Source organism: Mesoplodon mirus, assembly GCF_964341445.2.
Source record: "Mesoplodon mirus genome assembly, chromosome: 3".
NCBI lineage: Eukaryota > Metazoa > Chordata > Mammalia > Artiodactyla > Ziphiidae > Mesoplodon > Mesoplodon mirus.
In genome coordinates, this window is record NC_138978.1 from 7,512,792 (window position 1) to 7,536,525 (window position 23,734).

Below are 23,734 nucleotides of genomic sequence, written 5' to 3' on the forward strand. Positions count from 1 at the left end.
AATATACATTTATACCCAGGGTGGTCTACCACCTGCTTGTAAATGCTGCCTGACCTCAGGCTTGGCCAGACAACGGGGGGGGCCTATAGGTACACAAGCCACCTCTCCCCCATGGGTCCCAGCACTTGGCTTTTGTCCATTAAAAAAAAAGTGATATATTTTAAATGTTCATGTTTTAAAATGTACATTTTCATCTGTACAATGTTTACATTGCATGAAAATACAATGCCATATAACTGTGTGATTCACAGAGCTTATATAAAATATTAATTCAGACCTTACACATCTTAACAGCCTAAAAGACATCAGCAGAACCACAACGCTCACTGTTAAGAACCCACACAGCTGAAGCAATGAGCATTATCAGGGACGATGAAGAAAAGATATGAGATGTGCTAGCTTCACGGTCAGCCCTAGAGCCGGTACCCAAGGCCCTCTCCTCAACGCCGTTCTATGGCCACTCTACCAGACGTCCTTCCCCTGGGGTCCTTACCTGCTTCTGGAAATCACCTTCAGGAAAACAGGTGCTCAACTGTGACGGGCAGGTTGTGGCCGGGGAGAAGGAGGAAGGTGCAGCCCTGTGGAAACACAGAACCCAGGTCACGGGAGGCAGGAGGAGCCCACGGCCGGTGCTGTGGGATACAGGCGGATGGCGGGAAGCTTGTGGCCAAGGGCCCTGCACGGTCCAGAAATCTCTGTATGTCTGGCCAGCCCAGGAACTTGCACCAGCACCCTGGGATAAGGTGCTGACTGCAGCTATGCACTGTCATTTCCAGCCAAAGCAGGTCACCACACACCCTCCTCCCCTTGGGTTAGTCACCGAGGCCGATTGAGAGCCGTGCTGGGAGATGTCGAGGACCAGAGTGAATCACTCCCGGGCAGCTGATGGGCAAGTCCTGCACCTGCCCGAGAAGGCGTCCCACCCACCAAACAACACAGTGAGCCAGGCACAGCTACCTCGGCACTCCGCCCACTTTGTGCTCAGACTTGCATGGTGTTTGTGTGCTTGGGGAACATCTGTAGTTATATATGGAAACATAAGTTTACACACACACACACACACACCCCCCACAGATGCAGATAATTTACAACCTCCTAGTCTGGCCACAGGTCTGCTTGCCCCAAACACCCCTTCTAGGAATCAGAGAACATCCTCTTCTCTTCTTTGGCCTTCCACACACACCCTCACCGTCTGGGTCCTCTGCAGGTTGACCGGGCAGGAGGGAGGCTGCTAATGGTGGGTGGAGGTGCAGGTGGCAGGGGCTGGAGTCTCGCCTGCCCGCGGCAGCCCAGCCACCCCTCCGCTGAGGCGCATGGGCCTCGGAGCACTTGGTTTAAAGGTGGACTCCTGGCTCTCAGCCCTGTGGTGAGGACAGATGTCTTTGGATAATTGAGAAACCTATTCTAGGGGACCAAGGGGAGCTCTGCAACCCATCTGTCTTCAGCAATCTCTGCTACTCACTCACCCAAGAGGCTGAGGAAAATGTGCTTTCCAGAGGAAGTGAGATTTAGAAGCCTCCCCTACAGTGGGATGCTGCTCTGACCCTGGGTCTCTGGTCTGCAGAGCCCTTTGACCAGTGATGGCCCTGGGATGGAAGAGCAGTCACCCACCACTGCCACCCGCCCCCCACCCTCAGCCTACCCTACAGGAAAGACATTTACAGCAATTAATTGCTCTTTCATTCCTCTGGACATCAAAGCACTGAAATACCAAGGATCCCTGGGGAACCTTCTACCCAAGTCCCCACATTCCTTCAAAAAGAGATGAAAAGAGACAACCTTCTCCCACTTCTGAGGGGCTTTAATTTCTCCAACTATCACAACAGCCAATTAGCCTCCTACTGTCTACAGGGCTCGGACTGTCCAAGAAGCAGAGAGGAACCTTGGCTTCACGACTTGAAGGAGAGGGCGCCTATGGGATGTGGTGGCTCCTGATGGGACCATCTGGGGACTCACACCAGCTGTTCCATTTGCCACCCGATGATCAGGCCAATGTTCCCAATTTACAGAGGAGGAAACCGAGGACCAAAGCTCCTGGGGCCCCAGAGCCGGTGGAGACGGTGAGCACGCTCCTGGAGCCAGACTCTGTTTCCGGTTCTACTCTGTCGATGGTCAGCTGTGCAACCTGAGGTCAGTCACTGCCCTCTGAGCCCTCCAGTCTGCCACTGATCAAAAGGAAATCAGGACCTCTACCGTGTCCTCCCTCGGAGGATGCAAGGAGATGAGGGCTGGCTTCATGAGCATGAGGCCTGGGCACCAGCACAGGTCCGAGCACTCATAAGGGCCCTACTCTTGGTTTAATGCTCTCCTGTTGCCGTCTTACAATTCTGAATAATTTTTTAACAAGGGGTCCTGCATCGGGTGCCACAAACTATCTAGCCAGTCCAGAATGAGGGAAAGGATGTCAAGCGCTCTCAACTGCCAAGGGGCCCGTAACCTTAAGTAGACATGACATGGACTCAGGAAAGATTTACTAGAATAAAACCTCTCTAGGTGAACACAGCCCTGTGTCAGGCTCAGGGAGCAGGAGATACAAAGGTGGGGCTGTGACACTAAGCCTGCCTTCCAGGAGCTACCAGAATGGCTGAGGAAACCACACTGCACAAGGCAAATGGAAAACAACACAAATAATACGTAACAATGAACCAAAAAGATAGGTCAGGTTAAAAACACAAACACTTCCAAGAGTGCCAACTGCATGTAACGTGCCGTGCCCAGTACCTCCCCCTGAGCAGCTCAGAGGTGAGAGGAAAAAACCCAGGGCCTCGACCCAATGTAGTTAAAGTGGCAGAGTAAGGGGACATGCAAAGCTCTGTGACAACACAGAGGAAGGGGAGGGACCAGCTCCCAGCAGAAGACCCTGAAACTGGGTCTTGAAGGATGAATAGCAGGAGTTTGCTGGTAGAGAAGATGGGGAAGGGCGTTGCAGGCAGAGGGAACAGACATTCTTTGAACAAACAATTACTGAGCATCTGTTTATTATATGCCACGCCCTGTGCTGCGCATTGAGGACACACAGGCGAGCATGCTTGTGATGATGGCTCCCAGTGAGCAGGAGAGACAGGCATGAATCAAGTCACATCCTGGTAAACAGAGCCTCAGATGGTGATAAATGATGGGGGTCGGGGGTCGGGGGTGGTTAAGTGCAAGGTGCCCTAGGACACGCAGCTGGGAATCTGACCTCACCCTGGGGGCAGGCACCCTTGGAGGTGACTTCTGAGCTGTTACCCAGGTCAGGAGGAGCTGGGTTGGGGGACACACACACACGCACACACACGTGTAAAGGTCCTCAAACAGGAAGAGACTGGGCCTTTGGGAAAACTGGAGGAAGAAGGTGTAGCTGAGGCCGGGGAGGCAGGTGAGGGGCTCAAGGTGCTGGACCACATGGGTCTCGGGGAGGTGAGGAGAGGTTCAAGTGGGAGAGTCGGGTAAAGCCTGAGACCCCTGTGGCTGTGGCGTGAGGGCTGCGGTGTGAGGAGAGATGGGGAGAAGCTGGAGGGGAGGTCCCTGCTGGGCCAGGTGAGGGCCGGGGCTTGGGCTGCGGGGTGACGGAGAAGGGACGGTGAGGATGGGAGGGCTTGGGACACTTCGGCAGGTGGAACTGCGGGACAGGAGCAGTGTCGGAGCCTGGACTGCACTGCGGTTGCGGGAGGGGGTGTGGGTGTGATGTGCCAGCTGCCGGTCTGCTGGTGACGGCCCTGAGGACAGGCCAACAGCTGGGGCTGGGCTCCCAGGGCCACGGAGAAGCCCCTGGGTGGAAACAGAGCAGGCTTGTCCTTCAGATGAAGTCGGTACCACCGTGCACATCCACAAAGTGTTCTGGAGACGGAGTCAGGACGTGGTGACTGACCAGATCCGGGAAACGTCTGGGGCACTTCTAGGAGACGCTGCGCTGGATGGGGCGGGGGGCTGGGGGGGCACTTTGGGAAGAAGGAGCAACATGGGTGACAGCGAAGAACTGACATCCTGGCATGTCACGTACCAGCCGTGTGGCCTTGGGGAACGCATTCATTCATGCAATCAACAGACGTTCTGAGCACTTACTGGGACTGCGATACAGCAGTGCAAAAACAGGCAAAAGTCCCTATGTACGTTCTAGGGAGAAGGGAGGACAGACAAGACGAAATAAACAAGAAGCAATCAGTGGGTAAGTAACCCAGTAAGGAGGAAGGAGATGGGTACTCTGATAAAAAACCGAGCTGGCTGAGAGGAAAAGGAGGTGCCAGTGGTCAGGTGAGCGGGTGAGCCAGGGGAAGCCGGGGGGAGCTGGACTGGGGCCCTGGGCGCAGCGGGAGGGACACCAGCGAGGGGAGGAGGGGGAGGGGAGCGGGTCAAAGGAGGGATAAGGGTGGGGGTGGTGCGGAACAGGACCTCCTTCCACGTTCCACGTGCTGCCCGGAATGCTTGGTTTCTCAACCTCAGCACTAGTGACATTCTGGACTGGAGAGTTCTCTGTTGCGGTGACTGTGCCACCCATGGGAGGTTATTTAGCAGCATCCCTGGGCTCTACCAGCCACAAGCACCTCCCCCTTGGTTGTGACCAAGCATGTCTCCAGACTTTGCCACGTGCTCCCTGGGGGGTAAAATCCCCCCCAGGTGAGAACACTGCTTTAAAGAAACAGCTGACATATATGCTGGCTTGCTGTTGGCCAGGCGCTGTTCTGAACCCTCCACGTATATGAATCATTCAGTCTTTGCAGCAAGCATCCCTATAAGGTTTTACAAATGCAGGCACTAGTCTATGCTCACCCAGCTAGCCCGTCCTAGTCTGTTCTGGGGCAGGATTCAAACCCAACGTCCAGGCTCCCCCCCATGCTACACTGCTCTCCAGTAAACACGTAAGTGGACGGAAACGCGCTCAGCAGAGGGAGGCAGCCCTGAGCCTCATCTGCAGCCCGGGCTGTGAGTCCCACTTGGGGCGGCACCTCAGGTCCCCCAGCGACATCAAAGCTGGGGCACCAGAGAGAACTTCCACAAGCTCCACTCTCAGTAATTAAACCGCAACCTCCCAGACTCTAAGGCCTCGTGAGCAACCACCTTAATTAATAAATTCCACATTTCGGCCTCCTCCACCTAGACCCAGGCTCGGCGTTCTTGAAGCTCACTCCACCAGCAGGAGCAAAACAGGTGTAATGACGGCTCTGCTGCTCAGGCAGTTTGCAGGATGCAGCACCATTCTTAGGTGATGAGCTTGGGATAAGGAATTTGCCCTGGGGTCACCAACCCAAATTCCAACCTGCCCCAAAGCTCCTTCCTGCTCTGTGAAGCCAGGTGAAGCTGCAGAACAACAGTGATAATTACTGTGGTTGCTAGAGCATTCCTAAGGGCCAGGCACAATGTCAGGCCTGTTCAGCACATGGGCTCCTCACAACAAGCCTGCAAGGCAGGAATTATTCCCATTTTATAGACGAGACAACCATGGCTCAGAGAAGGTAAGTAACCTGCTCAAGGCCATGGAGCTAACAGGTGACAAGCCTGGATTTGAAAATCCACGCTTTCTCTCCATCCTATCAGCCCCATCCAGTTCAGAAGCTGATAGAAACATTAGCCATTTTATTTTATTTTTTTGGCCACGCCCCATGGCATGTGGGATCTTAGTTCCCCAACCAGGGATCGAACCTGTGCCCCCTGCACTGGAAGCACGGAGTCCTAACCACTGGACCGCCAGGGAAGTCCCATTAGCCATTTTAACTGAAATTGAAATGAAAACCCACTTTACAGGGAAAAGGCAAGCCAGAGCCCAAAATAACTGCTAATCAGAAAATGAAATAAGGCAGTATAAGAAATAAATACAGGGAATGGTTCTTGATGGAATCCAGGGAGGGGAGAGGTGAGGGAGTCATAGGCTGCTATTGGGCAACTGGAGAAAATTTAATAGTGACTATTTATTAGATATTAGTATTGTATTAATGTTATATGTGTTGAATGTGATGAATATATTGTGGTTATGTTGGAAAACAACCTGGTTCTTGAGAGATACAGGCTGAGTATTTAAGGGTGAAATGTCTCAGTGCTTGCAACTTACTCTGAAATGGTTCTGGACAAAAAGTGTGTGCATGAGTGTGTGTGTATATGTATGCATGTGTGTATGTGTATGTGTATATGTGCAAGCATGTATATGTGAGTGTGTGTGTGTATGTCAGTGTGTATGTGTGAGTGCTGTATGTATATATGTGTGTATGTGTATATATGTGTATTAGTGTGCATGTGTATATATGTGTATGTGTGTATATGTGTGTGAGCGTGTATGTGTATATGTATGTTATTGTGTGTATGTGTATGTGTTTATGCATGTGAGCGTGCGTGTATGTGTATGTGCGTATGTGTGTATGTGTATATGCTGAGTGTGTACATGTCTGTATATATGTGTGTTTGTGTTAGTATGTGTATATGTGTATGTGTTTATGTGTGTATGTGTGTGAGCGTGTATGTGTATATGCATGTGTTTGTGCTACTGTGTATGTGTATATGTGTATGAGTGTGTGTGTGTGTATGTGTGTGAGTGTGTTTATGTGTATATGTGCGTGTTTGTGTCTGTGTGTATGCATGTGTTAGTGTGTACGTGAGTGTGTTTGTGTGTATGTGTGTGTGAGCGTGTACGTGTATATGCATGTGTTTGTGTTAGTGTGAGTGTGTGTGTGTTTGTGTGTATGCGGAAATGTGTGTATGTGTGAGTGTGAGTATGAACAGAGACACAGTGCGTGAGCAAATACGGCAAAGGTTAACACTGCTGAATCCAGGTAAAGGGCACAGGTGTGTTCACTGCACTATTCCAAGTTTCCCGTAGATTTGAAATCAAAATTAACGGTCAGGAAAACGTTAAAAAGCCCCTGGGAAGTGGGGTCGCAGCAGGAGAGGCTGCGGTTGCTCTGGAGGCCCCAGGGCGGCCCTCATCCGCGGGGGAGCAGCTGGGAAGCTCAGACACCAACAGGCCCTCCTCCCCGGCCGCAGGTCTGCTGCACAGGAGATTCTGGAACTCTCAATCTCAACACCCACCCTCCCAACACCTCCTACCTCAGAGCTGCCACCTGCCCCTTCACAGCAACAGGGCACTTTCTCTTCCAGGTGTGAGCCGCTTTGATGAAAGCCCTTCGGTGAACTTCTCTCAAAGCGTGAAAATCAAATCCACATGACATCATTCAAAACAGCCCAACATCCAGAGCGCAGCCACCCTGCCTGGCTGCCCAGACAACAGGGGGAAAGGCATCCACACAGAAAACCACAGTCAGCCTGGGAAGGGGGCTTCGGGGTGCACTCTCCTTTCCGTGGCCTGACTCCCCTCGGAGAGAGCCTGCCAGCCACTCTTGCACATGGAGCGTCACACAAACCAGAGGACACGGGAGCAGGCACAGACCTGCACGCCAGATAGGAAGGGGCTCCCTCCACTGCACCCTCGGGCAGGGGCGGGCAGGCAGCCCCTGGCCACCCACCACGGTCCCTGCTTGGCGCTGGTTCTCAGATAGGGGCACTTGGCAATGTCTGGAGAAAGGAGGATTTTTGATTGTCACAACTGGGAGGCTGCTCCTGGGAAGAACCACCTACAGTGCACAGGACGCGCCCCGTCCCCCCCAGCCCCACGCCCATAGCGCCGAGGATGAGAAGCCCTGCCGGGTGGCCACCTTCATTGCCACTTGCACCAGGCTCATTCAGCATCTCCGGCCTTCACAGCTGCTGTACCCTCAGCCTAGAATGTTCCTCCCTATTTACTGTTCACTGTTCGATCGTTACCTTTTTGAAGCCTGTGTTTGCACACTCACCCAAATTTCCTCTACTCAAAGCACTGCACAGGCACTGCACCTGGGTGTCTGTGCCTCTATTTCCACCTCCAAACTGGAAGCTCTCTGAGGGCAGGCCACAGGGTGGTTTAAGTCCTTCGTGGGCCCAGGCAGCCTTATTCTCACAGACATATTAAAATGGACCCAGGGACCTCCCTGGCGGTCCAGTGGTTAAGACTCCGTGCTCCCAATGCAGGGAGCCCGGGTGCGGTCCCTGGTCAGGGAACTAGATCCTGCATGTCGCAACTAAGACCCGGTGCAGCCAAATAAATAAATAAATAATAAATAAATAAAATGGACCCATATCTCTCATTAAATAGAATTCTCATATAACTCCTATGAGTAGAGGGAGCAGATACTTTTTCTTTTCAGGTCTCCAGTATTTTTGTGGACCCTCGAAAAGCTTGAAGACTGTAGGCTCTGTGCTGAGGAATCTGGTGGGTTCCTGCTGCTGTCAGTCACATCTGGAGTCCCATGCACAGTTAAGTGAATGAACAGATTTCAGATTCACCTGGGAACCACGAAGGAAGGCCCCAGCCTCAGAATGTCCTCACCTCAGAGAACCTAAGACATCAAGGAACTGAAGGAGCCTGCATGTACAGACTATAAATGTTGATGTAACTGGATTGGTGAAAGGCGTCTGTTTAAAACTTCTGGGGGGCCTCCCTGGTGGCGCAGTGGTTGAGAGTCCGCCTGCCGATGCAGGGGATACGGGTTCGTGCCCCGGTCTGGGAGGATCCCATATGCCGCGGAGCGGCTGGGCCCGTGAGCCATGGCCGCTGGGCCTGCGCGTCCGGAGCCTGTGCCCCGCAACGGGAGAGGCCACAACAGTGAGAGGCCCGCGTACCGCAAAAAAAACAAAAAACAAAAACAAAAAAAAAACTTCTGGGGACTTCCCTGGTGGTCCAGTGGTTAAGACTCTGCGCTTCCACTGCAGGGGGCCTGTGTTCGATCCGGGGTCAGGGAACTAAGATCCCACATGCAGCGTGGCCAATAATAATAATAATAATAAAAACAAAAACTTCTGGTTAAAAAAAATTTTTTATCCTGTGATTTTGGCCTGATTGGTAGAAAAGGTTACCCAGAGCTCACTGTCTCTTCAAGTCCTTTTTACAGCTAAGCAAGAGTACCTGGCAGGCCTGCTCTGACAGCCTCTGGGTTCAGCCAGCACAGTGCAAACAGGAAGGGAACGCGGAGCCAGGGGAAGTTTCCTCGGCTGCACTGGGATACTCGGATCCCGGGCGAAGTCCTTAAGCTCTGTAGTTCTGACCGAGGGACGTGCAGGTGGTGGTTTTATCCCTGCACCGTAGGGGGACAAGGACAGGAGGAAAGAAAGGCATCTTCTGACCTAATTTAAAAAGAGATTCTTTTTTCCTTCACAGAGAACAGCTGGAGCCCTGGAACCTGGCCAAGCCGGAGCCTGAGACCTGAAATCAGGAACCAGTGCGCCTACAAAATCCGGCTCCGGATTTTCCTCTGATTCAGTCTGACCTTTGGCCTCTTGCAGGTTCCAAGGGGGTGGGTAATGCAGACTCCAGAGCCCTTGTCTATTTATGAGTGGATGTAAGGGCAGGCACTCCCACTCCTGGGCAGGCTCTCTCAAGCTGGACGAGCTTCACCGCGGGCTGAGCAGCACCTGGCGGTGTCAAAAGCTCACCTGTGCAGGCTGGTGGCAGAAGGACGCTTTTTCTCTCCTGTGACCTAGATCAACATCTGAGATGCCCCCAGCATGCTGACAACCCACCACCGCCCCCCCACAAAGGGAAAACTCAATCTGCATTGCTGGTCAGCCTTCTTAGGGATTGGGCTGAAGTCAAATTTGGGCCGGAAGGACCAGTTCCAAGCCTAATAATCCCAGGGAAGGAGCCTGGCCACGTTTCACAGACCTTGGGTCACCTCCAGAGAAAGAGGCCAGAATGGAAATTTTAACCCACGGAGGCTCCATCAACCCCACTGCCCACAGCTATGCCAACTCTTGCAGGGTCACCATTTAAAACGTTAATTAAATTGGGAAATTTAAAAGTTGCTGTTTTTTGGTGGCGGGGCTGTTTTTTTTTTTTTAAGAGGAAGGGGGAAAACCGACACAGTGCTGTTTATTTATCAGGAGCTACATAAGGTCCCTTCACTCACAGCCACGTGGGCTCGTTCACACCAGCCTCCTACCGAAGGGGACAAGCCTTGTTCTCAGGGGCAGGCCCAGACAAGGCGGCCCAGGTCTTCCGATGCCTGCCAGCAGGTGGGTTGCTCAAGGACCACCGCCCTCTCCAGCTCTGCCCCCACTCTCCCTCCATCCCTTCCCTCCGTTGAGGTCTCCTATAATTGGTTCAAATAAATCAGTTTCCCGGACCAGGCTCACTGCATCCCCTCAGAATGGGGCCAGAAAGGCCTCCAGCTTCCTGTTGCGAGAATTAGGTCATGAAACCAATTGGGCTGCTCGCAGGGCGAGGGCTCAGTCTCCCTGGGGTGGCCTCCAGAGCCAGCCCCCTCCTCACTGCCCAGCTCCGGGGATGGCTGTCCTCAGGACCCAGCTGAGAGGCCCCAGGCCTGGCCTCCTGGGTGAAACTTTTTGTAAACTCTTAAGAACATAAGTTTTAGGATTACTGCCTCCTCTTTCCTATAGGCTTTCAGCATACAGGTATGTGCTAATGTGCATAAAAATAAAGCTACGTTTGTTTACCTCGAAAACATATCTATACTATTGCAATACACTGCAAGCGTTCATTACACCCTCATGTCACATAAGCCGCACTGTTTGTTTGTTTGGATAACTGCTTCTGCTCCGTGACACAGGCCGTGACCTTCCCTCTCCTTTCCCTCCAGCCACCTCAGAACAAAAAATAATCCAAGGAAGAAGGAAACCTCCCCCTAAGAGGCTGCTGAACACACAGTTTCCTTCCTCCCTAAATGTTTAACAAGCTAATAATCAAAATAAAAAAGATTTTAAACAGAGGCAACTTCAGAATCTACATGTGTTCATTCCATTAACTTGCTGGGGAAGTAGCATGAAGATGAGAACTTCTGATGGGTCACAAAACTCATCCAGTCTGGAGACAATGACGCTGGAGGCTGGAGGGGAAGGGAGGGAGGATCAGGGAAAATGCACAGGCTCTGAGGAGATGGGAAAACACAGCGTCCCAAACAGCAGGAACCCACCCACAGTCACCTGCTCAGGGCCAGGGCCACTGTGGAAGAGCTCAGGAGAGTGGGCAGAAATGGATGGGAGGCCTTAGGGGCCTGTGTGAAAGCTCTAAGAAAGAAACTACCCCCAGTTCCAATGGGCTGCACACAAACACCCAGACCAGTGTAGGGGAGGAAAACTTCTCCCTTCTTCCCTTTAAGGTCTTTGGTTGGTCTAATAATTAAACTGACAGGAGACATTAACAAGAGAAAAACAAATTTAATTTCGTACATATGGGAGCCCCAAAGATATGTGGCTTGAAGTAGTGACCAGAGCAGGCATCTTTTATATCTTTTAGACAAAGAAACGATAAATTTGTGAAGAATTGACAAGACAAAGAAGCTTGGGCTTGGGGTAGTAAATTAGTGAGGAAGTAACAAGGTTTGTTTATACAGCCTTCTCAGCCTTGAATCCCCTGGCTCTGGTGATAAGGATGCCTTCTACCCCCTGGTACAGGGAAGGCACCTTTCACATGGGAGATTTATTTCCTGCTTTCAGGGGGATAAAGGAGGGTCAGAGGGCCCTTCTTTCGCTGGCCGTTTCTCAGGAAACTATAATTCAAAATAATCAATATGCCAAAGTGGTATATTTTGGGATGGCATATTCTGCTCCCCACCCACTCAGCACGCCCAGATAATCCAGTTCAGAAGCCAAAGCCCCATCATCCATTTGTAATGACATCCTCCACCCCCAAAGCCACGAAACCATTAGTCACCAAGTCACAGAGAGGGAGAAGAAGCTCCCAGCAAAACTGGCCTGCAAGCGCTCCCCTGGCAAAAAGACTCCTGGTTTTACAGGCCAGCTATTCACCTCAGACTGTCAAATTTCATAAAATGAAACCCAGGACCTGTCACAAGCCCATATCCACAAAATGCAAGCAAAATCTGACCTCTTGCAAAAACTCTCAGCTGAGAGGAAAAAGCTTATATGGAGGTTCGGGAGAGAGAGAGGTTAGTTACACTACACATTAGTTTGATGGTAGTCCTGAGGATTAAGACTTTAAGTCTCAGAGAACTAAACTTCCTTGCAAATTTACCGGAGCACATGACACAATGTTAAAACAAAACAAAAACAGAAAATATAGGCACCAATGCACACTGCTTCTTACCTGCTTCTAGAAAAGTCATGTAACTCTGCCAGAAAGATACTCAGTCATAAGACTTCCAAGTCCCAAATAGAATAACTCACCCAAAAAAGAAGTTCCAGGACTTCCCTGGTGGCACAGTGGTTAAGAATCCGCCTGCCAAGGCAGGGGACATGGGTTCGATCTGGTCCGGAAGATCCCACATACCGCGGAGCAACTAAGCCCGTGCACCACAACTACCGAGCCTGCACTCTAGAGCCCACGAGCCACAACTACTGAGCCCATGTGCCACAACTACTGAAGCCTGGGCGCCTAGAGCCCGTGCTCCGCAGCAAGAGAAGCCACCGCAATGAGAAGCCTGTGCACCACAACAAAGTAGCTCCTGCTCACCAAAACTAGAGAAAACTCGTGCGTAGAAACGAAGACCCAATGCAACCAAAAAAAAAAAGAATTTTTTTAACCAGTTGCTGAGCATTTAAATTTTCTGTCTTTTATTACTGTTATTGTTTTTGAATATTTTTTAAATTTTATTTTATTTTATTTATTTATTTTTGGCTGCACTGGGTCTTTGTTGCTGTGCATGGGCTTTCTCCAGTTGTGGTGAGTGGGGACTAATCTTCGTTGTGGTGCACGGGCTTCTCATTCTGGTGACTTCTCTTGCTGTGGAGCATGGGCTTCAGTAGTTGTGGCATGTGGGCTCAGTAGTTGTGGTGCACGGGCTTAGTTGCTCCACAGCATGTGGGATCTTCCTGGACCAGGGCTCGAACCCATGTCCCCTGCATTAGCAGAAAGATTCTTAACCACTGCACCACCAAGGAAGCCCAATTTTTTTTTTCTTTTGGCTGCAGGAACTCAGTTCCCCGACCAGGGATTGAACCTGGGCCATAGCAGTGAAAGTGCCGAATCTTTTTTTTTTTTTTTAATTTATTTATTTGGCTGCTCCAGGTCTTAGTTGTGGCATGTGGGATCTTTAGTTGCGGCATGCATGCAGTATCTTAGTTCTCTGACCAGGAATCGAACTCAGGCTCCCTGCATTGGGAGCATGGAGTCTTAGCCACTGAACTGCCAGGGAAGTTCCGAAAGTGCCGAATCTTAACCACTAGAGCACCAGGGAACTCCCTCTCTTTCATTGCTATTAAGAAGCTGTATTTTCCTACATCTTTGTGCTTTTGTCTGTCTATAGGATAAATCCCTACAGTCGTAGTTGCTACAGCAAAGGGTGCATGTGTTTAAATGTTTAGTATTTTGCCAAGTTGCCCTCCATGGACATAGTGACCTTTTATGTGCCCACCAAAATTGTGCAAGAACACCTGTTTTCCCCCATACCTTGGCAGAAGTTGATTTGTTGCTAATCTGATAGGTGGGAAGTGGTATATCATTATAGTTTTAATTTGCATTTCCTGATGAGGAAATAGAGCATCATTTCAGATCATTGAGAGCAATCTGTTATGTTGTTTGCCCATTTCTTTCTTGGGTTGGCAATCTTCTTCTTGTTGATCTACAAGTGTTCTTTATATATTAAGGCAGTTTGTCTTATGGCTGTGATATTTGTTACACGTATTTCCCCAATTTGTCATTATTCTCTCGATTATATTGTTTCATCCATGTAGAGTTTTGATTTTTATGTAATCAGATTTTAACATCTTTTATTTTATAACTTACAGATTTCATTTCATATTATTTCCTTCTCCCACTGTTTTCTTTTAATATACTTACTATTTTGTACTTTTAAAACTTTGCTCCATAACTGAGTGATCCACAAACCCAGCCTCACCAGAAGCGGGGCAGGTTGGCACTGTGTGTCTCCAGTGGGACGTGGACAACGTCAGCTACAATCATTTCTCTCCAAAATGTTTACCCTTACTCCAATTCTAAGGAAAACCAGACTAATAGTCAGTGGTCCTGGACTCTAAAATTACGTTAATGTCGTGATAGACAAAGAAAAGCTAGTGAACACTCTAGGCTAAGGGAGAGGAAAGAGCTTGGGAACCTAGTAAAGTTGAGATCTTCAGTTGGATCCCAGATTAAAAACTGGTGCAGGCCAAAGTGAGGGGCGTGGTTGGGAAAGTTGGATGTGGGCTGTACATCAGAGAACACTGCTGGGTCAATAGTAAATTCCCTGGGGCTGAAAATAGTATTGGGATAATGTCGGAGCATGGCCTTAGGAGGTGCAAAGTATCTGATACCTGCAACTTGCTTTTTTTTTTTTTTTTTTTTTTTAATAAGGGCAGCTCTTCAGCTTTCTTTTTTTTGTTAATAAATTTATTTTTGGCTGCATTGGGTCTTCGTTGCTGTGCGTGGGCTTTCTCTAGTTGCGGCAAGCGGGGGCTACTCTTTGTTGCGGTGCGCGGGCTTCTCATTGCGGTGTCTTCTCTTGTTGTGGAGCACGGGCTCTAGGAGCACGGGCTTCAGTAGTTGTGGCACGCAGGCTCAGTAGTTGTGGCTCGCGGCTCTAGAGCACAGGCTCAGTAGTTGTGGCACATGGGCTTAGTTGCTCCGTGGCATGTGGGGTCTTCCCGGACCAGGGCTCAAACCCATGTCCCCTGCATTGGCAGGCGGATTCTTAACCACTGCACCACCAGGGAAGCCCATAACTTGCTTTCAAATTGCTCAGTATGAGTATAACCAATCAAAAGAATGCCAGGGAACCACTAAAAGGAGTGGCGTAGCTGTAAATGACCTCAGTCATTAACTTAATGGCTCTGGGTCTCAGTTTGCTCATCTGCAAACTGTGGACAATAACAGTCCTTAGTTCACAGGTTTGTTGTGAGGAATAAACACATTAACATAAGCAAAGCACTTTTAACAATACCCAGCACAGGGGAAGTAAAGCGGTGTTAGCCAAATGATGACGACGATGATGATGGTGGAACAGAATGAGTTCCAGTATTTACCGTGAAGTGAAAAAAGTAAGGTGCACAACAGTGTGTATTACAGTGTGGAAAAAAAACAGTGCATGTCGGGCACGTGTGCAGTCAGCGCGTACCTGATGCACTTGTACGTGTGTAGGAGGTCCCTGGTTAAGATGCACAGGACATCCACTAACAGACGTCTTTTTCGAGGCGTCTCTTTCAGGGAGGGAGGAAGACTTAGTTTTCACCAATTAGCCTTTTGAGTTCTGTACTATGTATATATTACCTACTCCAAAAAATCCCAACGGTGTATTTTTTAAAGGCCGTGGAACGGGGTCAGAAGAGGAGAATAAAAGATCTCCTCCACTTTGGCGGCTGGTTGCCGTGGCTGACGTCGAGCATCCAAGCTCTGCCGCCATCGCTCACAGGCCTGCGAGAGCGCTGCTTCTCCTCCTCGGAGACGGGAAGTGAGGGTGGACAGCCAGCGCCTGGGGCAGACGGGAAGTGATGGCTCTCGGGTGTCAGCAGCAGCTTCCCTGGGGTAGGGATGAAGGACTCCGCCCCTGTGCTGGCTGCCTCTGCCCCACCACGTCCCACCGTAAGCTCCGGAAGGCTGCTCTGTGTAGGAAAGTAGAGCCAGGGCCCTGGAGAGACCCCCGTAAGACAGCTTACCAGCCTGTAGGCCCCACCGTGCTCCCCCTAAAAATCACCAGCACCCCATCTTCCTGCAACTCCAGCAATCGGCTGTGGAGCACATGGTGGGAAACGGCGCTCACAGAGGTCTGAGATCACAGCTTAGTGGACCTGACCTTGGCGGTTTCTCTATCACCTCTGCTCCTTCCTTAGTAAGTAAGACTGCGTCATTCAGGGGCTCAGAACTACACCCTTACCATTTAAAATCGCCAGATCATCTCGGCACACAGCCTCGTGTGTTTAAACCGTCTTCCTCCACCACCCCCCTCCCACCAGCCCCGCCACATGAGAAACATAAAATTATAAATGGAAAATCATTCAAATGCCCTCTACCTGGAGAGAATGCAAGAAACCTAGAGGGTCCGAAACACACTTTAGTTCATATTCCTGCAGCAGAAGGACATACTGTGAGGACAAGGGTCAGGATGGATCGGTCTGTCGGAAGCCAGGGCTGCCTGGGGCAGGGGGCGGGGAGGCCTTGGTCTGGGCAGGGAGGTCAAGGCTAACCCACCTCTTTGGAAACTGGGCCCCTGGTTTGCCAGGTGATTTAGCTGGAAGAACAAGAGTGGGGCCCACACTGTGAAAGATGTCTGAATCCAAAAGGGACCCTGACCTGCGAAGGAAGCCCCGCTTGCGGAAGCCCGAACTGCAGAACGACAAGGCGGTAACTTCATCTGTTTTGGAGTTGTTATTCAGTTCAGGGACACGGACCACAGGATTCCAGCAGCAGGAAACATGTGGGTTGGATACTCAGGAGATACTCAGGCTGAAAAAGCCTTAATTGGAGCTGGTCTCCAAAAGCCTCCCACCCAGCTCTCCACGTGGGAGAGGAGATGGAAGTGGGTCACATTCTCCCAGCTGAACCGGCATCACCGTGGGCTCCAACCACACATGAACAAGTCCAGGGACACTGAGTGACCTGGTCTCCTCTCCAGGCCGGCCTTTTCCTCCTGATCAGATGCTGGATGGTTCTGAGGTCTTCCAGACTGAAAGGGCAGCTGGTCAGCACCAGGAAGGCAGTGACACTGCAGGGGCTGGTGAAAGTAACATTGCCCGGGAGCGGAGCCCTGTCCTGGCACCTTCCTCTCACTCTGGATGTGGGCAGGCACCTCTGCCAGCCCTGTGCCCTCTCCACCCCAGCTCTGGCCTGAGGGCGAGTGGAAGAACACTGGGTGCTTTTGCAGAAACTGCTGGGCCTCCTTGACCACGCTCTTTGGAGGGACCCTGAGGCCTGTGGCTGGACAGACCTGGGGAAAAAAGAGCCCCCCCCCGCACTCTGCATAAACTGACCCCAACGGGGGCTCACAGACACAGGTGTCCCTGGCATCATGCCGAGAGCACCGATGCAGCCAGCCCCACGGCCTGCCTGCCTCCGTATGCCTGCTTTCCAAAGTTGGCCAAGGGAGACCTGTCAGGCAGGCAGGGAATTCCGGAGAGACAAGCACTGATGGTCTTCTCATAAGAAAGGCACTGGATTGATGGCATAACTTCAGAAAGCTGTGGGGACTTCCCTGGTGGCGCAGTGGTTAAGAATCCTCCTGCCAGTGCAGGGGACACAGGTTCGAGCCCTGGTCTGGGAAGATCCCACATGCTGCAGAGCAACTAAGCCTGTGCGCCACAACTACAGAGCCCACGTGCCACAACTACTGAAGCCCGCACGCCTAGAGCCAGTGCTCCGCAACAGGAGAAGCCACTGCAATGAGAAGCCCACGCACCTCAACAAAGAGCAGCCCCCGCTTGCCGCAACGAGAGAAAGCCCGCGCGCAGCAACAAAGACCCAACAGAGCCATAAATAAATAAATAAATAAATAAAATTTATTTGGGAAAAAAAAACAACCGTGGAAAGAGCTCAATGCCATGATCATTCTTCCCTGACCTGAACTCAGGTAACAAAGGGTTAATAAGCCTTTAAGTGGAAACGTAGTTCTTACTAACTGGGACTGCCAAGGTGCTAATTGTTTCTACAGATGCCCACGCTAGCACAGCTTTTGTTAAGTGTGACACACAAGGGCTCTAATCTACTGACTCTTCCCCTGCTCTTCTGGGAAGCCAAACACACCCCTCCACCGTAACGTCCGTCCAGGGCAGGTACCCGTGCGGCTGATGTGGACATCTGGAAATTATATCCTGACTCTCCTCCTGAGAGTTCAAAACACTCACCAACACGTTCTTGCTTTATTCACACAACTCCAACTAGATAATAAGCCTCTTGGCCCTAGACTCTAAGTTTTGTATGATAAGAACTAATTCTACCCTGCTCACCAGAGTATTCCCAGGGCCTACCATGGGGCCCAGATCGTAATAAAAGTTCAGTAAATATTTATTACTTGAATCAGTGTGTCATTAGAAGGAAGGAGGAAAGGAAGGATGAATGGAAGATAGTCATCACTTCTTGTTATCTCTATGTTCTTGGTTTATATTACAAAGACATCACAGCCGGGATTAGAAACCAAGCCCTATAACCCCCTTCTCTGCCCTGCCATCAATGGTCCTCGAACCTGTTATGATGCACAGTTTACATGCCTGCTTCCAGAAGCTTCTACAGAACAACACGAACATGAAAAATGGAGAAACTTTCATGACCTTCAATCCTTAAGAAACTTCGGAAGGAGGAAAACGATGTTTGTTCCAGCTATGCCCACCACAGAAGGACACCTTTCCCTCTGGGGACTGCTGTCTTCCCCCTTTAACAAGGCTCTGTGGAGGATCAGGACATAATCGGTCTTTGATAACAGAGTATAACAGCAGTTGGGGCTCAATGCCCTTCCATAAAAGAAATTCAAAAGCACTTTGGCCCAAACATCACAATGCCCCTGGGAGCTATTAAGGCACAAGGATCATTATCCCCATTTACAACTGAGGAAAGTAAGGCAAAGGGAGGTTACTTAGTTTGCCCAAGGTCAGATGAGACAGGGAAAAGGCATAGGATTCAAACTCTTTGCAGCAGCCAGTGCGCTAACTCTGGCCACCCTCACAGTGTCACCCACGCTGGGCTTAAGGGAGATGTCTTTTCTCCTCTGTTGTTTCTGCTGAAAGGCAGCATCTAATATGGTGCCCAGAACTCACACACAGGAGTCCCACCAACTGGGTCTGAATCTTGACTTTGTTCCCAACTATCTTCACTTCAAACAGCTTATTGTACTTAACCTTTCCAGGCCTCAGCTTCTGAATATGCAAAATGGTAATAATGCTACTTATCTCAGAAACTACAGTGAAGACTAAATGAGAAAAAGTACAGAAAATGTCATCATTCATTTTCTCATTTTCTAAATGAGTTCATATCACTCTCATAATTAAAAAGACAAAAACAAAAAAAAGAACAACAGTAACAAGAGAAAAAGGTTGCACCCACTCCGGGTTTAGTTTTTACAAGGAGACAGGCGACACATGACTAACAAGCATTTCCGATTCGGCCACTGAAACACGCCAGAACCCTGAGAGTGACTTGCAGCACAAAAGTCCTATTTGACTCCTACCAACTCTCACCGGCCTCTCAAGGTCAGCAGAGCAGGTTGGCATCACGGACACTGACAGACAAGGGGATGCCTGAGTGAGGATTTGAAAGGCTGGCCAACTGCCCTCAGTCTGAAGAGGCCAACTTTGGATTCCTGGTGAGTTGAACTCCTGGGTTTGAAACTCCATTTCTGCTGAGCTTCCAACTCCACTCAGCCCAGACTAAAGACAGCCAGTGCTTTCTAGGTACCACCATACTTGGATCAAGTGATGTGCAGGAGTGTAGATCCAATAATGATACAGGAAGTGTTCAGAGGTGACAGTGTGGCCTGGTGGTACTCAGCAGGGGACTAGAAGAGAAATGGGGATGGGGTCGGGGGTGGGGGAGGAAAGCTGCCCAGTCAATCTTGGTACACTTCCAACAAAGACACTGTGACAGGGAATTCCCCGGCGGTCCAGCGGTTAGGACTCCCGTGCTCTCACTGCCGGGGGCCTGGTTCAATCCCTGGCCAGGGAACTAAGATCCTGCAAGCCAAGCGGTGCAGCCGAAAAAACAAAACAAAACAAAACACTGTGAAGACACTGTGACATACAGGTATGTGGGGGTCCTTGATGCACATAAGAACAGCAGCAAAACTCCAAGGTTATGCCAGAGTCACTACCATGACAAGAAGCTTTTCCTTATGCAGAGAACCTAGGACAAGCCGCTGTACAGGACAAGATGCTAAGAGCTGGCGATGCTCATTCATTCAACTCAAGAAACACTGACCAATTACTTACATACTCAGGGGGGAAAGATGGCTTGATGGAATCTGCAGGACACACAGACACACACACCTGGACCTTCCTTAAGCTAGCTGATGGATCCCATATCTCCTGGGTACCTAGGTCAGAGACACGAGAAACCTGAGGGGAATAAATGCAACACTGCAGGCCTCCAAAAGCCTTCCCAGGACAAGGAGAGCCTGCTCACTGCTCTTCCAAGTGTCCGGGTCTTTCTCCTAGGATGGACCCCCAGGAAAGGTTCCTGTGCAGTGACCTCCCACTGTTCAGAACTGAAGAGTAAAATCCAAACTCCTCACCGTGGCCACAGACCCAACTCCTGCCACCTCCTCACTCAGAACACTCCAGCCGCCACAGGCTTCTTGCTTCTACTGTCCTCTCTGCCCATCAGCTGGGTCTCCATTCAAAGTTACCTCCTCAGAGCTCGCTAAAGTTATGACCCAGGCACTCTCCATCTCATTGCCCTGTTTTATTCTCCGTGCATCTCTTTTCACCATCCTACATTATTTTGTTCACTTGTATGCTTGTTTACCGTCTGTCTCTCCCACTAGAATGTAAACTTCATTAGATCACGTAACTCTGTGATCTTGTTCTTGGCTGTATCCCCAGCATCTACGACAGTGCCTGGCACACAGTAGGTGTTCAATAAGCCATTCAATTTAAGAAATATTTATTGAGTGCCTACGAAGTCTAACTGTAGACCAAAAAAAAAAAAAAAAAAAAAGACAAAATCTCTGCCCTAAGAGAGCTTAAATTCTGAAGGGAGATAAAAAGCAGATAAATAAATAATGGTGAAATAACAGCTACTACTTCAACCAAGCCATACCAAGGTGCTCAGTGCTGTTCTAAGCATCTAATAGGTATTACTTAATTTAAGCCTCCCAACAACTCCATGAAGGAAGTATTAATATTTTGTAGATGGGGAAACTGAGGCACAGAGAGGTTAAGTTACTTGCTGAAGGTCACAGAGCTCATGATGGCAGAACCAAGATCCAAACCCAGATAGTCTTGGTACGAAGTCCATGCTGTGATTAAGAGCTATGCTTCCTATCTGCCGAGTGTCGAGTAACTACTTGGTCAGCACCCTCAGCAGCTGTTCCTTGTAGGCAGAGCTGGAGAGAGCAGACCCATCAAGGAAGGGCTGTGAGCTCGGTGACATGGAGTCTGCCGGGTTGACCCCCGTGGTGCACTCTGGTTGAGGAGGAATCTAATGAAAAGACATGGACAGGGTCAGGATTCCTGCGCTCTAGTTTTAGGTGCTGTGAGACACCCAGGCAAGTCAACCGGTACTTGATGAGTGTACTTTTGGGGCAGGATCTAGATGCTGTGAGGGATGGAAACGCTGAATCCAATAGAGACCCTGGCCTCAGAAAGCTTAGGGTCATGCAAGTGCATACGAAGCTGAAAGAGAGGTAGACAGTGACGGATGCCATTAGCAAATGTACAAACTGCTATGGGATTTCCAAAGAGTTACTCACTCTCTAGGGACCACAGGTGTCCAACCATAAGAGGGGCCCGGCCCCACGGTCCTTTAGCTCGGGTGTGTTCTGACAGCACAGACTTGGAGCAACGTGGAGATCAAGTTTTATTCTGGTTAATGGTTCAAGTTCATGGCCACTGAGCTGCTCTCCCACCCACCATGAGATCAGTCCCAATATCTCTGGGCAACATCTTACAGCAGAGGCAAGGCAATAACGCTCTCATTTAAATAATGCAGCCGGATGTGGGAATGAAGCCCAGTGTGTTCTGCCCTCCACCTCGAACTGATTTTTTTTTTTTTTTTTTTTGCGGTACGCGGGCCTCTCACTGTTGTGGCCTCTCCCGTTGCTGAGCACAAGCTCCGGACGCGCGGGCTCAGCGGCCATGGCCCACGGGCCCAGCTGCTCCGCGGCATGTGGGATCCTCCCAGACCGGGGCACGAACCCGTGTCCCCTGCATTGGCAGGCGGACTCTCAACCACTGCACCACCAGGGAAGCCCTCGAACTGATTTTTAAGCCTACAAAGCCTCTTCCCTCAAGGAGGGGGTGGGTGACGCTTCTGTGAGCACCTTGTTAGAACATGGAGACTGCTCCCCATTCACCCTGTTCACAGCAGTATCTCTAGAGTTTAGCACAGTACCTGGCCCACAGCAGGTGCTGAGTAAGGTGTGCCGAGCTAAACCTGAGCATGGTCAGGTCTAGAAATTCTCTGCCAAAAGTATAACTCGAAGTCGGTGTTCCCTGAAGTTTTGCTTTAAAGCTCTGAGCCTCTCTCAGGGGGAGCAGACTGGTTTTACCTATTCACTTCTGCTACCCCTACTCTGGTCCAAGCCACCATCATCCCTTTGCCCGGAAGCGGCAACAGTCTTGTCTCCCAATTAGCATCCCTGCTCCTTACAATCCAGTCTCAAAAGAGCAGCCAGAATGATCTCTGAGAACAAATCAGATCTTCTCACCTCTTTACTTAAAATCCTCCTGTGGTTTCTAACTGCGCTTGGAATAAAATCCAAACTGGCTCTTCCCACCTTCACAGCACTTACCATGACTAAAATTATTTTGTCCACTTACTTGTTTAATCCCTCCTCTTCAGAAGGTCAGCTACAGGAGGGCAGGGGCTGTGTCTCTCTTCACCACTGTAGCCCCCGGTGCTTGGAAGGCTGCCTGACACATACACAAGGACCACTCACTCCACCAGGAAACCATGAATGACACACTGGCATTTAACAGCCAACACCTTTATTTATAATTCAAAGTCCTGCTTTAAATCAAAGGAAACTTGGTCTCTCTGGACACTTTAATGGCCCAAGAGATCAGTATCACTTAGAGTCTAAAGCCAGGAACTAGAGCCCAGTAGTTGTAGCAGGGAGCTAAGAGCCAAGATTCTTGGGAGCAGAACCTCGGGACAAACTCTGACTTGCCTCCAGGTCCCTTGCCCACACACCCTGTGCCTCAATTTACCCAGCCGTCGGCCAGGCACACTTCCCTAAGTAGTGTGGGTGACAGGAGACAAAGTAATTAACAGCTATAGTGTACTTAGATTCTCAGATAGGAGGTGCTGCCAGCCTCACATCTCATTATTCATAAAACTCTTCATCTGCGGCCAACACAGGCCTCCTGGGCCTTCCCGGGGCTAACCTGACAGCAGGTACTGCTCAGACAAGTTCAGCACACACGAGAGAGGCAGGCATGTGGGGCCTAACAGAGGTTGGGTATCAGACCTAAGTGTCTCGGTTACCAGGTTCAAGAAAAAGGAAAGTGGTCGGGGTGGGGATGATGGAAAGGAGGCGAGAAGTGCAGTCTGGGGCTCTGAGTGGTTAATCTTGCAGGTTCACATACACACGCCTGCCATACAGGTGAGACGTATGCCTACAATGTGCACCGTCTAGGAACACTCACTAGGAGAGGTGGGATGGGGACACGACAGTTCAACCAGACTAGGGAGAGGAACCGTGGCCCAGTGACCAGACTTTGGCAGCATTTAGTTTGGGAAAATATGGGAGGGCTCTATACAGAGGGTCAGGATGCTGAGAGCAGGGCGCAGGTGAGGGAAGAGACAAGAGGGCACGGGACCTGGAGTGCCGACAGACGGTGACAACCCCGCCAACGCGGTGGGGTGAGCGACAGAGTGGATGGCTCGGACACCTGTGGAGGCGACCCCCGGGGTAAGGGGGGTTGAGGACCGCTGGATGGTGGTCTGCCGCGGGGGCGGGGGCGGCGAGCGGCAGGAGCAGCGGGGGCCAGGTGGGGCAGGAGGCCCGGCCCAGACCAGGGCGCCGTGCCGGGGGTCCGGCCGGTGGGTCCGAGCGGGGTCGGGGGCGCCCTCCACGGCCCCTCCCCGAGAGACAAAGGGCCGGCGGCTCCCCCAAGCCCCGGCGCGGCGCGGGCCCAGGCGCTGAGAGCGAGGGCCGGCCTCGGCGCTTACCTGGGCCGCCCGACC

The 23,734-nt window shown here is 50.7% G+C and overlaps 1 protein-coding gene across 1 annotated transcript in view; it reads right to left on the reverse strand.

The window, feature by feature from the left end:
* Positions 1-528: 528 nt before the first annotated feature.
* LZIC (leucine zipper and CTNNBIP1 domain containing) overlaps positions 529-23,734 on the reverse strand; it is a gene marked incomplete at its 3' end in the record, with an annotated part of 47,541 nt that continues 24,335 nt past the window's right edge. Inside the window, exon 7 of the mRNA XM_082613024.1 lies at positions 529-578. Within this exon, the coding sequence (XP_082469150.1) occupies positions 529-578 (50 nt within the window). The remainder of the gene's footprint in view (positions 579-23,734) is intronic.